Source organism: Borostomias antarcticus (assembly GCF_949987555.1).
Source record: "Borostomias antarcticus genome assembly, chromosome: 10".
Classification (NCBI taxonomy): Eukaryota; Metazoa; Chordata; class Actinopteri; order Stomiiformes; family Stomiidae; genus Borostomias; species Borostomias antarcticus.
In genome coordinates, this window is record NC_140243.1 from 8805952 (window position 1) to 8820439 (window position 14488).

At 43.6% G+C, this 14488-nt stretch overlaps 4 protein-coding genes across 6 annotated transcripts in view; 2 read left to right on the forward strand and 2 right to left on the reverse strand.

Annotated features, from left to right (window-relative positions):
- The window catches only part of herc2 (HECT and RLD domain containing E3 ubiquitin protein ligase 2), a 60626-nt gene extending 54794 nt beyond the window's left edge, over positions 1 to 5832 (reverse strand). Inside the window, exons 1-6 of the mRNA XM_084444083.1 lie at positions 5746 to 5832; positions 4623 to 4732; positions 3570 to 3663; positions 2534 to 2665; positions 670 to 892; positions 388 to 488 (exon numbers count right to left, since the gene is read on the reverse strand). Coding sequence (XP_084300209.1) covers positions 388 to 488; positions 670 to 892; positions 2534 to 2665; positions 3570 to 3663; positions 4623 to 4694 — 622 coding nt within the window. The 5' untranslated portion in view covers positions 4695 to 4732; positions 5746 to 5832. The remainder of the gene's footprint in view (positions 1 to 387; positions 489 to 669; positions 893 to 2533; positions 2666 to 3569; positions 3664 to 4622; positions 4733 to 5745) is intronic.
- Positions 5833 to 6369: 537 nt separating this feature from the next.
- Positions 6370 to 8324, forward strand: nipa1 (NIPA magnesium transporter 1; the record flags this gene model as incomplete). Its single annotated transcript, XM_084444440.1, has 5 exons — positions 6370 to 6496; positions 6713 to 6760; positions 6884 to 6974; positions 7104 to 7264; positions 7477 to 8324. 5 exons carry the CDS (start codon positions 6370 to 6372, stop codon positions 7983 to 7985), a joined length of 936 nt encoding a protein of 311 aa, XP_084300566.1. The 3' UTR covers positions 7986 to 8324.
- A 222-nt stretch (positions 8325 to 8546) lies between these two features.
- nipa2 (NIPA magnesium transporter 2) lies at positions 8547 to 13698 on the forward strand. 2 transcript variants are annotated; one of them, XM_084444864.1, is made up of 6 exons: positions 8547 to 8833; positions 10024 to 10254; positions 10931 to 10987; positions 11212 to 11302; positions 11952 to 12112; positions 12225 to 13698. In XM_084444864.1, the coding sequence occupies exons 2-6, from the start codon at positions 10116 to 10118 to the stop codon at positions 12872 to 12874; spliced, it is 1098 nt and encodes a 365-aa protein (XP_084300990.1). In that variant the 5' UTR covers positions 8547 to 8833; positions 10024 to 10115; the 3' UTR covers positions 12875 to 13698. The 2 variants fall into 2 exon arrangements, with proteins under 2 accessions (XP_084300990.1, XP_084300989.1); XM_084444863.1 differs by lacking the exon at positions 8547 to 8833 and adding an exon at positions 9147 to 9260 and having other exon boundaries at positions 12225 to 13697.
- Positions 13043 to 14488, reverse strand: part of cyfip1 (cytoplasmic FMR1 interacting protein 1) — a 35791-nt gene continuing 34345 nt past the window's right edge. For both annotated transcript variants that reach the window (XM_084444862.1, XM_084444861.1), the window contains exon 31: positions 13043 to 14416. In XM_084444862.1, coding sequence (XP_084300988.1) covers positions 14252 to 14416 — 165 coding nt within the window. In that variant the 3' untranslated portion in view covers positions 13043 to 14251. The remainder of the gene's footprint in view (positions 14417 to 14488) is intronic.

Consider the following 14488-nt stretch of genomic DNA (forward strand, 5'->3'; position numbering starts at 1 on the left):
GATGTCACTTGTTCTTATAGAAGGCTTTCCTGATGGTGACGGGGATGTTGGCTCACATACAAAATGTGCTTATAAATCGCTTGGGATAAAAAGTCTGACCTAAACGTAAATGTGACGTAAATGTTCATACTATGAACATTTTCATTACATGTACATACATTTGGCCCTTCGTTTACAGTAGACATGATTGAAACCATCACTTTGATTCATGTCCTGTATTCAGAGGCAACAAAACAATTCTCTCCGGCCATGATTGTTCAACATTACCACTGAGGACAGAGAGCTACTGTAGACACTCGACAGTAAGCTGTGTCATCCAGTCTTGTGTGCGGCGGCCATTAACCGACCGGCTACTGGAGGCTTGTCGGCAGAAAGTTATCGTCTTACCTGACCTCCAGGCTCTGCGGAGGAAGGCGAATGCGAAGGACAGCGCTGCCCTTGAGCCGACTCTGGCCAAGCCCTCCACTCCCTTACTGGCCGGACGAGGGCTGCAAGCGCAAGCACAAACGGGCGCACGCACACACACACACAACCTTATGAATGAACAACACAGGACTAGACAAAAAAAACATTGAATTAAAGGATACCTAAGAATGTTTCACATTAGAGAGACTCAATGGTGCGATGGTACAACAGTGGCGATGAGAGCGTCAGAGCTCCTTCCTGTACCTCTTGTTGTCGACGGCGGGCGCCGAGGGGGTGGGGGGGCTCTTCCAGCGCACCTTGTACTTCTCCTGCATCATGCTGTGGCTCAGCGAGATGAGGTAGCGCTCCAGGATGACCAGGCGCTGCCGCAGACGCAGGGCCGACAGGGTGCTCTTGGCCGTCTGGGCGGACAGCTTCTGCTGGTCGTCCACCAAGACCATCAGGCAGTCCTTCAACTCGTTTTCGTCTGCGCGCACGCACGAGCACACAGTTGCGCGCACACACACACACACACACACACACACACACACACACAGCAGGGGCAGTGAGCAAGGAAAATACAATTACACATGGATACCATATAATCAATAATATATAACATAATTAATAAATAATATTATTAAATTAAATTAATAAAGAATAACATAACATAACATAATCTACATTTCATCATCAAAATACAACATGTTAACAAGTCATGTTTTAAGTGATTTTCATATTGTTTTTAAGTTGCCGGCCAAACGGACTCACTATAAAATGCCTCAGCATGTCCGTATATGACATCACTGAAGAAGACAAGACTAAAATAGCAGATCTGAAATCCACTTAAGCTTTGTAAGCCAGACAGGCCTCACCCACTCCATAGCCTGGAGGGTTGCAGGCCGTGCTCTACAATCAGCTGCCCTTGAACTTCAGACAGATTACCGTGGCAGAGTCAATGTCTCCAGCTAGGCCTAGGCCTATACACACCTTCTAAATAAACTAAGGCTAATGAATTTATTTTCTGTTATTCTCTTAGAAAATATGAAGATGTAATTTAAATGACATGAAGACGAGTAGCAGAGTCTAGGTATCAGAATGGGGTTTAGCCTTTAAGTGACCTTCCCATTCTGACCCAGAACGGTTCATGGATCCTTATTGTTCAGTATGACGCATCTGCCAGGTTAACTGCCATAGGCCGTCACCTAGACACAACACTGGACCAAAAAGCCAATCCCATGGCAGAGCAGGAAGTAGGCTATCCAACGGTTGAAATCTGAGCCTCCGTGACAATGCACTTAAGCATAAAAGCAATCCAATTACACCCACCACTCAATCCAGCACCCCTGCAGACCAGCAATTGCACTTCACACAGGCGTAGCACTACGTCATAGAGAGGTGTGACTAGCAGGCCCAATTGATGAGAGCATGCTAGGGGCCTGGGTGCAGAGAAGGCAAAAGCTCCCAATCAGTCAGGACCCACCAACATCAGGCAGGCCCTCGATCTGCTTATCTCCTGCTGCCACCTGCCACACATCAGCCCTGCCCAGCACTGCCTGTAAACACAGCCTATGGCGTGCAGGACTGCCCCACTGGGGGGGCTCGCTACCCAAATTACCACAAGACTGTAGAGGGGTAAAAACTAACTGCCCTGCCGGCAGTCATTTTAGAGACCCCCCCCCCCCACACACACACACACATCTCACGTGCCAGGAGAACACATACACACATGCATACGCGCACACTCGCGCACACACACCAACACACACACACACACACACACACACACGAGAACACGCATGCACGCGCACACACACTCAGGAGCTGACTCAATGTTGATAGATGAAGGAGGGCCATATGTTGAAAAGGTTTGCATTCCAGTACCTCAGACACACATGGACGTGATAAATCAATCTGCTGCCAGCAGCACTGCCTCTGACAAAGTGGCTCCTCTGTGCTTGTACAATAGTCAGCAGGTGGGATTAAAACGACACAATAGCACCCACGAAAACAAAACCATTTCGTATTTAGAAAAACAACAACACTTGTATTATACTTCTGTCTGAAAATGTTGAGCCAGCAGCTGCCCTGATCTCAGCTCTGAGGAGTCGGAGTTGAACCCACTCACCTGGCTGCGTCCCCCAGTCCCATGTCTCAATGATGGAGTGATGGACAGATGTCGATGGGTCTTCCTCTTCTTTCTTCTCCTTATCATTGGACTCATCTTTTTTCTGAGCACCAAAGCAGTCAGCGCAGTCCTCTGGAAACAGGTACAGAGACAGACATGTGGACCATATCACTTCAGAGGCTGTGGTTAATGTACTAGTAGTCTCAAACTAAAGCTGCTTTTCCACCACCGGCTCAACTCGACTCGCTTTTGGTAGCAGATAGTACCCCCTCACTGTAGCTTTGTCACAGCAAGGACACAAATTTTGTTCAGAAGAGGCTGAAAGCAGCAAGACAAAAGACTGCTGAAAAAAAACAGTTTAGGATATTCAGAGGTCAGACTACGAGACGACAGGCTGCTCAAAGGCGATGCAAGAGTGTAAGCTAACCTGATGGCTAACGTTATCATGTGTTTAGGGTCACAGACTGTCACTATATACAAATAGGCCAGTGTTACAAAGTATTAAATTAACTTTAGCTACGACTATTACATACTAAAATGTGTATGCTGTGTATGTGTATTTCAGATCTTTCACTCAAAGTTCAAACTTCAAAGTTGCGACCGCAGACCATCTGTTTGGGTGTTCAACCGAGCTACCGAGTGGTGGGATGTGATTGTTGGGATCCAGCCAATGAATTGTATTGCATAGAAATCTTTTGTACCATCTTTCCTGTTCCTTGTCGATCAATCAGTAGCCTGCAGTGTTTTCACGTAACCTTTTGGTATCGCCTCAGATCACTTGGAACCTTGACAGAGAGGTTCCCAAAAAAGTACCTACTATCCACAGCTTTTGCACCGAGGAAAAAAGGCAAGTTCATGTTGAGCTGGTAGCATGTGGTGGAAAAGCGGCTTAGAAGACAATTTCCAGGTATTGTTCGATTCAGAATACCACTAGGCTTGGTACAATGGCAACATCTCACTCGGCTAAAGCATGATTAAGAAACAAATTGGGTCGATGGAAGTGAATGAAAGTTCTAGCAGGCAGAAAGCTCCCTACCTGTGTGAGTGGATTCCTCTCCACCGAAGGTAATCTCCTCATCCTTCACCATCTCATTCCACATTTCACTCAGTCCCTCTGGAGAGAAGGCTCGCTGTCGAAGAAAACAAAACACCATCAGCTGTGTTGCAGAGATTAATGGTGCTTTTGCGAGCAGTCTTGTTAGAGGCAATCCCTCCTTTGGTCACATAACACAGCATTACCATTACCTACTAGGCCTCTCAAGGGTATAGAACAGAAGAAAACATACCACAACTGTAGACTAATGTTCCTGTGGATCGAAGCCTTACCATGAACCTGGATCTGGAACCTTCAGTCCCTTTTTTTTAAACAACAAGCTGATCCTCTTCATAACCAGATCCTCCTGAAGCCCAATATCAACCATATGTCTGTATATTCATTATATCCAATAGGACTAAGTACAATAATTCCCAGGAAAAAAAAAGCAGGCCACTTATACTGAACTCCTGATTCATTGACATACCCACACACACACTAAACAACATTGCTCCACGAAGAAGTTCTGACGAGTACTTAAGCTTTCCAGAGATCCCGGTTTCAAATGTCAATAACATGGTAAATTGATCACAACACCAGGCATGCGACATCGATGTGTAGGGCAGGGAGGGAGAGGGAGAACTCTCACACTAGAGCAGTCTAATTATGGCAACAAGCATCTATCAGAATTCTTGTGCAATACTAGGTCAAATATCTGAAACCAAACACACAAGCACATACAGTACATACAGACACACAAACTAATCTGTCATCTCACTCAGCTATATTCAAAAACAGTTAACAAAGAGCTCCTTACAACATAGGCCTGCTCTGTCTCAACCACTCAACTGATGACTTTGTGGACCTCACTCTTTAATAAGTAATATCTTATGCCTACATGACTATATGCTAAATTACAAGTAAACAATGCCCTTCAATCTGAACAGGATACATTCCACTAGTTAAAAAATCTAGGAAATATCAAATAGCATGGCTAGGTCTTTCTAGCTTCAATACCTGCCAAATATAGCCCCCTCGTACCGCAAGTCAACTTACCTGCAAGTCTATCTTCAGCCATTTGTCATGAAATCTTAGCTGGGCGTCGAGGGTAAAAGTTGGAGAAGGCATCTTTTCCTCCTCTCTCCTGACTGCAATCGCAGCCAACCCTGTAAGAAATATGACCTGGTGAAATTTGTGTCCACAGATCTGAATGGTAGCCATTGTATCACCAGAAGACAGCGGACAGAGCTCTGATAAGACATGTCAGAAGAACAGTGTCGATGCGGTCATGTGGATGAGGCTTATATCCATCAAATAATAAGAGACTGAAGTTGTTAGCAAGCTATACAAACAATAATACTACTGTGACAAAGCTGGCAATGCCTTGGTGCACATCAGGCTTTTAAAAACATCTCTCTCCCAAGACATTTCTACTGACCCCAGGTTTAGGCTATTCTCTTTATGTACATCGTTTAGTCCATTTGACATACACGAGTCAATTAACCAATCACAAAACAAGATACTGACTCAATTGACACCTGAGTCAATCAACAAAACCAATCACAAACAAGACAATGAATTGAACAATAACTGAATGGGTTGAGACTGGTAAGCGCTACAATTAAGTTTGAATGAAGATTAATGAAATAACACAATACACATAAACTACACCTGTTCAAAATAAGACACCGATACTAAAACTAGAGTGCAAATTCTCAAGTGACACAACAAACAAGATCAGCTAGTGCTACAGTAGCTATGTGATCTTGCTTTCTGAACTGGGCCAAGACAGCTAACGTGAAGTCTATCAATATAGCTAGCTACATCTTTAGCTCAGGTCAATCACACACCCAAACTGAAGGATATGTTCTCGGTAACGTAATGTCTTACTCCAAAGCTTGACTGTTGGATTGCTAGAACAATGTATTCTAATTAGCTCCTACCTTATGGACACTGCATCAGTCTAGCGTTTAGCTAGCTAGCTATGTTAGCTAACCCGCAGATGATGCAGCAGCCAAGCTTGCAGCTAACTAGCTAGCACTAGTACGCTAACCAGCTCGCGAGCTATGACAGCAGGTTAACGGAGAAAACAGTACATTTACTGAAGCAATACAATAGACAATGTTTTTTGCATTATGTTTATCTAGTTGACAAATGCACAAAATATGTTAGAAATTACCTGCGGGCTTTCGTATTCTATTCTCGTATCCTCAGTCCTACCACTGGCTCTGCTGCTGCATTAAAAGTCGTCCATGTTGGAGTGACCATGATTGACAGGTCGAACAGCCAAGACGAGAGGCATGGAAACAGATGACGTGGCTTCATTATGCATATGAGGTGATCAGTGGGAATTAAATGGATTTAATGTGTGCAAACATTAATCGAACATGATCGACACGGGCAAACATTAAATTTGCAGACTCACATTCCACAATTCCCACACTGTATAGGCCTTTTCATGATCAGTCAGATTATCATCATTCCCTATGATCACAATCACATACTATGATGTATGAATATATCATCAATATGTCCATGTTTTCAAAGGTATTTGATCTGGAATGTTTTATTCATGGTGAATCAGAAAGCAAGCATTCGCCCAAAGAGGGCGCACTGCAACCACCCATTCAGATCTGCTGTAGTCTTCCCCCCTCCCACACCTCCTTGACCAACACTGCCTTGACTTTCGAGAGTTTATAAAGAACTTGCCTCGTTATCGCACCTGTGTTTCAACCTCACAACATTAGGCCAAGCTATAGACTACGGTTGATGCAAATGATCAACAAAAAAGTCAGCAGTAATAATGACAGTAGAGAATGGAACTTCTTCGCTGCCAGTTGTCGGGATATGCATCGCGGTGATATCTAGCTTCATCAATGGATCGACGTTTGTGCTCCAAAAGAAAGGGATATTGCGAGCCCGTGATAGAGGTAGCCGCAGAGATTGATGGGAAGTTTTCTCCCTACTGGTGTGCATGGATGTTGACAACTGATGTTCATTTTATTATCCGAATATGAGTTGACAGCAATTTAGTAGTATATTGTAGCCTACGATTACGAGGCCACATCACTGCACATTACATCTGAACAAAAGTAGGAATCGTGGTTTGTAGTGGAACTTCAATGACTTGCATATCGTTTATTTAGGTGGGTCCTATTTGAAAGATGGCGTATGGTGGGGCGGTACACTTGCGAGTGAGTATGGCGCCACCTGTATTTTAGAAACTGAAGTACAGTGCATGTCAAGCTACTGTATCACTCACTGTTGAGTTAAGTCTCTTAACTGGTGTTAACTGGTTGACATGGCTCCTTCCACAGTGATAGCGGGCCAGATTGGGAATTTCCTGGCATATAATGCAGCCCCTGCTGTGGTAGTGACACCTTTAGGAGCCCTTGGTGTGCTCTTTGGGTAAGCAATTTTACCTGCTTCTTCCATTTTCTTATTAAAATGCCAGTTTGATTGCCATGTGCTTATGCTGCTTCTCTGCATGCCTGTGTGTCTCCTTAAAACTAAAATGTGTGCATTTTTTAAATACAGGGCTATACTGGCTTCCGCCATTCTTCAGGAGCATCTGAATGTCCTGGGGAAGTTCGGCTGTGTGTTGTGTTGTTGTGGTTCTATTGGGATCATCACTCACTCCCCAAAATCAGAGAGTGTAACTTCCAGAGTGGAGTTAGAGGAGAGGCTGACAGATCCAGGTGTGTTAGATTGGGAGACTTACAGTATATTATAGACCTTATTCAGGCCTTGTCTTAAAATATGTCCTGGTTCACAGTCCTGCTCACCTTTTATTACGTCTGATTCATTGTCACACAGATTATGGACCACCAGAACACAAGGTCTGCTCAGTGAATACTATCTCCTCCTGTCAATGCTGACCGAATACTATCTGTTCCTTTTCCTCATGCAGTGTTCCTTACTTATGCCTCATTGGTGGTCCTACTGCTGGTCGTGCTGATAGTGTGGATCGCCCCAGCCCATGGCACATCTAACATCATGGTGTATGTGGCCATATGCTCCCTGCTGGGAAGCTTCACAGTGCCCTGCAGCAAGGGCCTTGGCCTGGCCGCTCAGGATGCCTTTGGTGGGGGGCCGTCGGGTAGCAGGGCCCTGGTCGTCTTCCTGGGCTTACTGGGAACACTGGCGGTCAGCATCCTCATACAGTTCACTTTCATCAACAAGGCCCTGGAGAGTTTCAGCTCCAATATGTTTGAAGCTATATACTATGTGACATTCACGTCAACTGTGATCGTTGCCTCTGCTATTCTCTTTAAGGAATGGACAGCCGTGGGTATAGTGGACTGTATTGGCATGCTGTGTGGTCTAACAACAGTGTCTGTAGGGGTCCTCTTGCTTCGAATATCCCAGGAGGCCTTGCTCACCTGGAAGCAGTCAGAGGGGCGGGAAAAAACGGATTGATCTGATTGATCACGACTGATACTTGAATTTAAAAAGCCCATATGAAATATTTTAGTTGCTCACTTGCATAATTGCAGTTATGTACTTAATTGTATTGCGAATGGGGTGGGGTTATGGGTACTTAATGTAAATATTTTACTCATTTTGTGCAAGTATTTGTATCATGGATTTCCCAAAAAACTAATTTACATGGTCAAATGAGAAGCACTGGACGGGAGGCAGTGAAGTGTCAAATTATGAGAAAAGTAGGCTATACAAATAACAAGGTATAGAAAATGTGCTTACATAAATTATTCCACTTCAGAAATTCCTACAGACAATGTGGGCCATTTTCCTCCTGTGTTGACTGAAAGCAAATGCTGCTTAAGCACTTTCTTAACCATTTTGTCTGAGAAATGTTTGTACTGTATATGTGTGGTGAAAGTCAAAATAATTGCTTAAGTCATCATATATGACTGAAACCCTGAATGCAAAAAGGCCCGTTTTTGTGTGTGTCTTTCCTTTTATATGCATACCCATGACAGCCATCACGGAAGAGTCATATTTCACTACAAGAGTGCTTAGCTTAGCAACAGGCTAGATCAGAACTCTCAACTAGCCTATGATGATTCCGTTTTTTTTCTAGTTTACCTTACTTCAGATTCCACAGGCTATGCTATTTATTTTAAGCCCAGCTCCATGTATTTACACACTACGGTACTGAGGCGTTTATGAATTATTCAGAGTAATTCGAGGAGCAGCCACAATAGCAGCGCAGGTGGTGTGAGTTTTACACAAACCCACACCACAGTCCAAACTGTCTTGTGAAGACTCCATTGCTGGATAGGGAACACAGGTGCATTTTAGAGGTAATGTTGAATCATTTCTAACTTCCTTGTTGGGTCAAAATAGTATTTATTAAGTTTCCCTTTTTTGCACTGTTAACTTCGACATTGGGCTTACGGGAGTTTAGGTTACATAAATGATTCCTTCATAATAGAACGTGTGCTGAAATAGTTTCGAGTACATATTTATTTTAAGCATTGTGAAAAAAACCATTCGTTGTTATCTCAATAGTACAGAGTTGGTTACTATGTGTCAAGGTCCAGTATGACATACGAGGCTACTTTATCGCATGCGCAGAGAGAACTGCTGTCATCGTGTTGATCGTCACCTTGCCCAAGCCAGCGGGGTCGTTGCTGGCTTCCACAATGTGAAGACCACTAAAAAAAACACTAGCTAATTAGCTAGCTACCGTCTTCCTGTCTGTTGGGTAACCCAGAAATCTTTCGCCAGGTATTTGGTATATAACATCCGCAAATGTTAATTTTTTATTTTATATTTATTGATGGCAAGCTTAGAAACAGCTTATTTTCAAGCTAACGTTAGCTTGCGAATGTCTATCTAAGCGACGTTAGCTAGTAGCTACGTATGCTACGCGTTAGCCAAGATATTTAATTAGCTAGCTAAGTTAGCTAGCCAGCAACATGTATTGCGTGGTGGGCTGCTTCGCCAGATATCTAGCCAGATATCAAGCTTCATATTCAGTAACGTTAGCTTGTCCAGCTCAGTTGTAGCCCGTCCGTAAACCTATTCACTGAATCAACTAGGCTAGTCAAATAACAGGCCTAGCAAGCCCGCTAGCCACTTCCTGAGTGCTAGCAAAGTGCTGGGGAGGAGGGGTGTGTGTGTGTGTGTGTGGGGGGGGGGGCAAGAAGAGTTGTTGGGGACTGCGGAAGTGGGAGGTTGTGTTCATATAACGTACTGGGGAAGTGGGAGGTTGTGTTCATATAACGTACTGGGACTGCGGAAGTGGGAGGTTGTGTTCATATAACGTCCTGGTTGGTGTACGCACTACGCCGACATTTAGATGTGTCTCTTGTATGATGGAGTCATTGATACGGGATGAGGGCTTTACGTCAACTAATGTAACATGTAGTAAGGGTAAGATTTAAAAGCCGTGATATGACTCTAGATAATAGTAGATACTAATAGCTACTATTGGTTTTGCTATTGAGTTAAACTCAATTAACTGTTTATTTGTTTTGTTTATTTTCAGGGACTTGGGTTGGTGAGAATTGCTCCTCGGGTCAGCACCTCCTGTGTGTGGTCGTAAATGTGACGGACAGTACCAACACATCCAGCATCACAATGGGTCAGGACCGGGGGAAATATGATTTCTACATCGGGCTGGGATTAGCCATCAGCTCCAGCATTTTCATCGGAGGGAGCTTCATCCTCAAAAAGAAAGGGCTACTTCGGCTGGCTAGGAAGGGGTCAATGAGAGCAGGTAGTCTCTTTATATCTTAATGTCACAACAACATACTCTGTCAACTTGCATTGTTGTTGTAAGGTGGAGTAGGACTCGCTGTAGAACTTGAGCAACACGGAAGCCCCAGCTTAGCTGTAAAGACTGTATGGGAAGGTTTAGTCTGCATGATTCACCCTAGATTTCTGGCTTGTCCAGCTTTGCACGTTCTAGCCTTCTCCAGGCAAGGTATGCCTGACTTGTCATCACTGGAATGCTGTTTCAACTTTCAAGTCAACGCCTATCTAACACAGCGTTCATTAAACTCCTATGAAACCACAATGTAACTAACAAGTAGAAAGGACACTCCCATGACAATTTGCAAGTTTGAAGGAGTGTCTTCTTTGGCTTTGGCTGAACCACTGTAGGTTCTTAGATATGACATTCTGTGAATCATTTAGTTATATTGAACTGTTAGGCCTTAAGTTTTACTTCCTTGAAATATGGCTATACTGTAACTGTTCAGTGTTTAAGACAGGATGTGACTTTCTGCCAAGCATGTGTGTGTTGTGTGCTGTGTTCGCCGCACAGGCGTGTAATAATCATTGTCACTGGGTGGCCAGTAAAAAAGACCCTTGAAGTCCTGGGATTTGAAAATAACCATATTAACTAGCCAATTTTAATGTACTTTGAAATCATTATTTTTCCCATATTCTAGGCCAGGGTGGCCATGCATATCTTAAAGAGTGGCTATGGTGGGCTGGCTTATTATCAAGTAAGTAAAGAGATACAGTCCTTTTTTATTTTATTAGCTTTTTTTTTTTAAAGCAGAGGTTCCATTGAGAAGGGTATCATACAAAACATTTACAGTAAAATATTGATACAAAAATACAATTTGAAAGACTTATACTCTTCTTGGGTTTATCTTAGAATTGAAGCAGTCACCTTGTTGTCCTGTGTCGTACACTAATCCAATTCTGCCGCTTCATTGTTTTGCAGTGGGGGCTGGAGAAGCTGCCAACTTCGCTGCCTATGCCTTTGCCCCTGCTACTCTAGTCACCCCTCTGGGGGCCCTCAGCGTGCTAGTGAGGTACTATAATATAGATGTTTTTAATTACAGACATGTTTTGTTTTCATTCTATGGGTATTATCAACCGAGTTTGATTCTATCCTGTGTGATGTATTAGTGTCAGAAATTAATATTGTATGACTGACCTTTGATCTCACATGGCATATTCGATTTGATTTGAAACCTTTATTTATTCAGGGAAGATGTTTGAGAGCAAGCTCTCTTTTCCAACATCTCCCCGATTACATGCAAAATAACACATACAGTACAAAATACAAATAGATAGGTACTGTATGTACAAAGGGTATAGTTTATTGTAGTGAACAAGCCAAGGTGTTTAGGCCATAAAGGTGCTAAATCTGTGAAGCTAATAAAAAACATAATCCACTGTTATCGCAACTGGTAACTGCAGCAACAGATGCATTCGTTTGACAACAGAGCTCATTCTCAAAGCTAACTCAGAGCTAGCTAGCTGGGGCTGCATGGTGCCGTTTCACCCACACTGGATTATGGCTTTAACCAGTGTGGTTTGAATGTTGCCGTTATGTTGCCTGTTCATGTTGCCTGTTTATTTTATGCATCAACAGACCAAAGCAAATTCCTTGTATATGTGAAAACCTACCTGGCATTAAACCTGTTTCTGAGTCGGATTCTTATTCTGTTATTGCAGTGCGGTCCTGTCTTCGTACTTCCTGACGGAGCGGCTGAACCTGCATGGGAAGCTGGGCTGTTTGCTCAGCATCCTGGGCTCCACCACCATGGTGATCCACGCTCCACAGGAGGAGGAGATCAGCAGCCTAGAGCACATGTCTAGGAAGCTGGTAGACCCAGGTAACGGACGGATACAGCCCTGACCCACCTCAACAGTCAAGGGGAATCATATTCTTACTTTGTGCCAGATAAGAAATAAGGCTAAGCTAACACTCCCTCTTTCTTTCCCAAGGTTTTGTGGTCTTTGCCACGTTTGTCATCATTGTGGCTCTTATCTTCATCTTTGTCGTGGGCCCGCGTCACGGCCAGACCAACATCCTGGTTTACATCACCATCTGCTCGGTAATCGGAGCGCTGTCCGTGTCGTGTGTGAAGGGACTGGGCATTGCCATCAAGGAGGCCATCGCAGGGAGACCTGTGGTGGGTAACCCGCTGGCGTGGATCCTGCTGCTGGGACTGGTGGCCTGTGTAAGCACCCAGATCAACTACCTGAACAAGGCCCTGGACATCTTCAACACCTCTCTGGTGACGCCCATCTACTATGTGTTCTTCACCACGTCAGTGCTCACCTGCTCAGCCATCCTCTTCAAGGAGTGGGAGCACATGGGCACGGGCGACGTCATCGGCACCCTGAGCGGCTTCCTCACCATCATCGTGGGCATCTTCCTGCTCCACGCGTTCAAAGACATTAACATAAGCCTCTCCTCTCTGGCCGTGTCCATGAGGAAGGAGGAGAAGGCCGCTCCCACAGCCAACGGCCTGGCCCCCCACAGCACCTATGAACTGCTGCACAATAACTCCTCAGACGACATGGAGGACAGGGAGATGGGCTTGCCCTTCGACAGCATCTCCAGGAGGAATGGTGCGATGACGTCCTCCTAGGGACCATAAAGGAGCTAGCTACTTGGACTATGGAACCATTGTGTTGGTGTGCGGTTTTGTGTTTTATTTGAAAAACCTTGAGACAATCAACTCTAGGGGGAAAAAGTGACTTGGATGGACCAACCGATTGTACTTCGTTTTAATTTGCCTTATTTTCTCAGAATATGACTTGACTACATGTTAGTTCACTTCATCTCATTCCCATGTAGCGTTGTAAATGTTCTAGACGTTTTTTTGAAAAATCTTTTGTTATACTTAATGTACAGAGATCTGCCTATACATGCACTGAGTTGAGTTTCTTTCTACAAATCAATGGATCTATTACTTGTTTTTTTGGTTAAAGAAAAAAAGAATATATCAATCCCTTCTACAGATATGAGATCCTACTGAGTATGGCCCTAGCATTCGATATACTTGCCGTTTAACAATGCGTACATACACTGTAGACAAGCAGTATTTTGGGGCGCGTTAATCTGAGGACCTGCACAAAGGAATGCAAAAAACACCTGGTAGCCATCTGCCATACGCGAACGTGTAGTTAAAAGCAAGTATATCGCAGCCTTTAGGGTCTGTCACCAGTAGTTGAACCCTATAGACAAAGAACCATGTTTTATCTTCAGATGAGTAATGATCTTATCCATTTACTATAACATCCAAACTGTTTAAATGGAAGTGGAGGGCACGTGTTACCCGCTTCGGTTGTCTTGGTTTATTCACTTCACTAAGCTCCCTATTCCATAAATTATGGTTCTTTGCTCTAAGGATTCAATTGTTCTTATGTGATACTTGAAAATAAGAGATGTTGAATATCACCGTGAACTTTTTGTATTGTTTACATAAAAGCCCTCTCAAAGAACCGACCCAGATTTGTTACATATTTATTGAGTTAAAATGATTAAAACAATTCAAAGACAAAAGGCACAGTGAATAAATGCTTATCATGAGTAAGAAATTGGTTACTTTCCAGAATTTCCTTGAAGATAATAGGTTGTAGCATGCAAATGTTAAACATAACATAACTTCCAACACCACTCGGCTACGTTCACCATTGATATTTCACCACTGCAAATCTTAAATAATAATTTGATAAAAGTAATATCCCCTCCCTGGTCAAAAGTTGTCCATAAGTATAAAACAGAATGTAGAGTTTATAACAACAAAAATCGCTTTTCATTTTGATAAGGCACAAGTGAGTACAAATAATAATGACAGACAATTTAAAGAAAGTTGGGCGACTTAGTATCATGGTCCACTGCTGCTCAAGACTTAAGGGTGCAAACAGATAGAGGAATATTTTTGGCTGGTATGGTCTAAGTGGAGGATACTATTGAAAATATGCTGGTCCAAGATGGTGGATGGTCCTGTGCATTTCTAGTCTCAATTGCTGGCCAGGGATTGGTGGATGGGTGGCTGGAAGCATCGGACATGCTCCACTGGCATGTTCTCACTATCCCCTGATTTCTGGTACTTGTTCAGAATGGCGAAAATCTCATCATTGAGTACTTGGAACTTGCGGATTCTGTCCACCATCTTCTTTAGAGGCTGAGGGGGTAAAGAGAAAGGCGTGGCTTTAATTAGAGGCTAATGAGGCTTTTCTGTGACATACAAGTTACC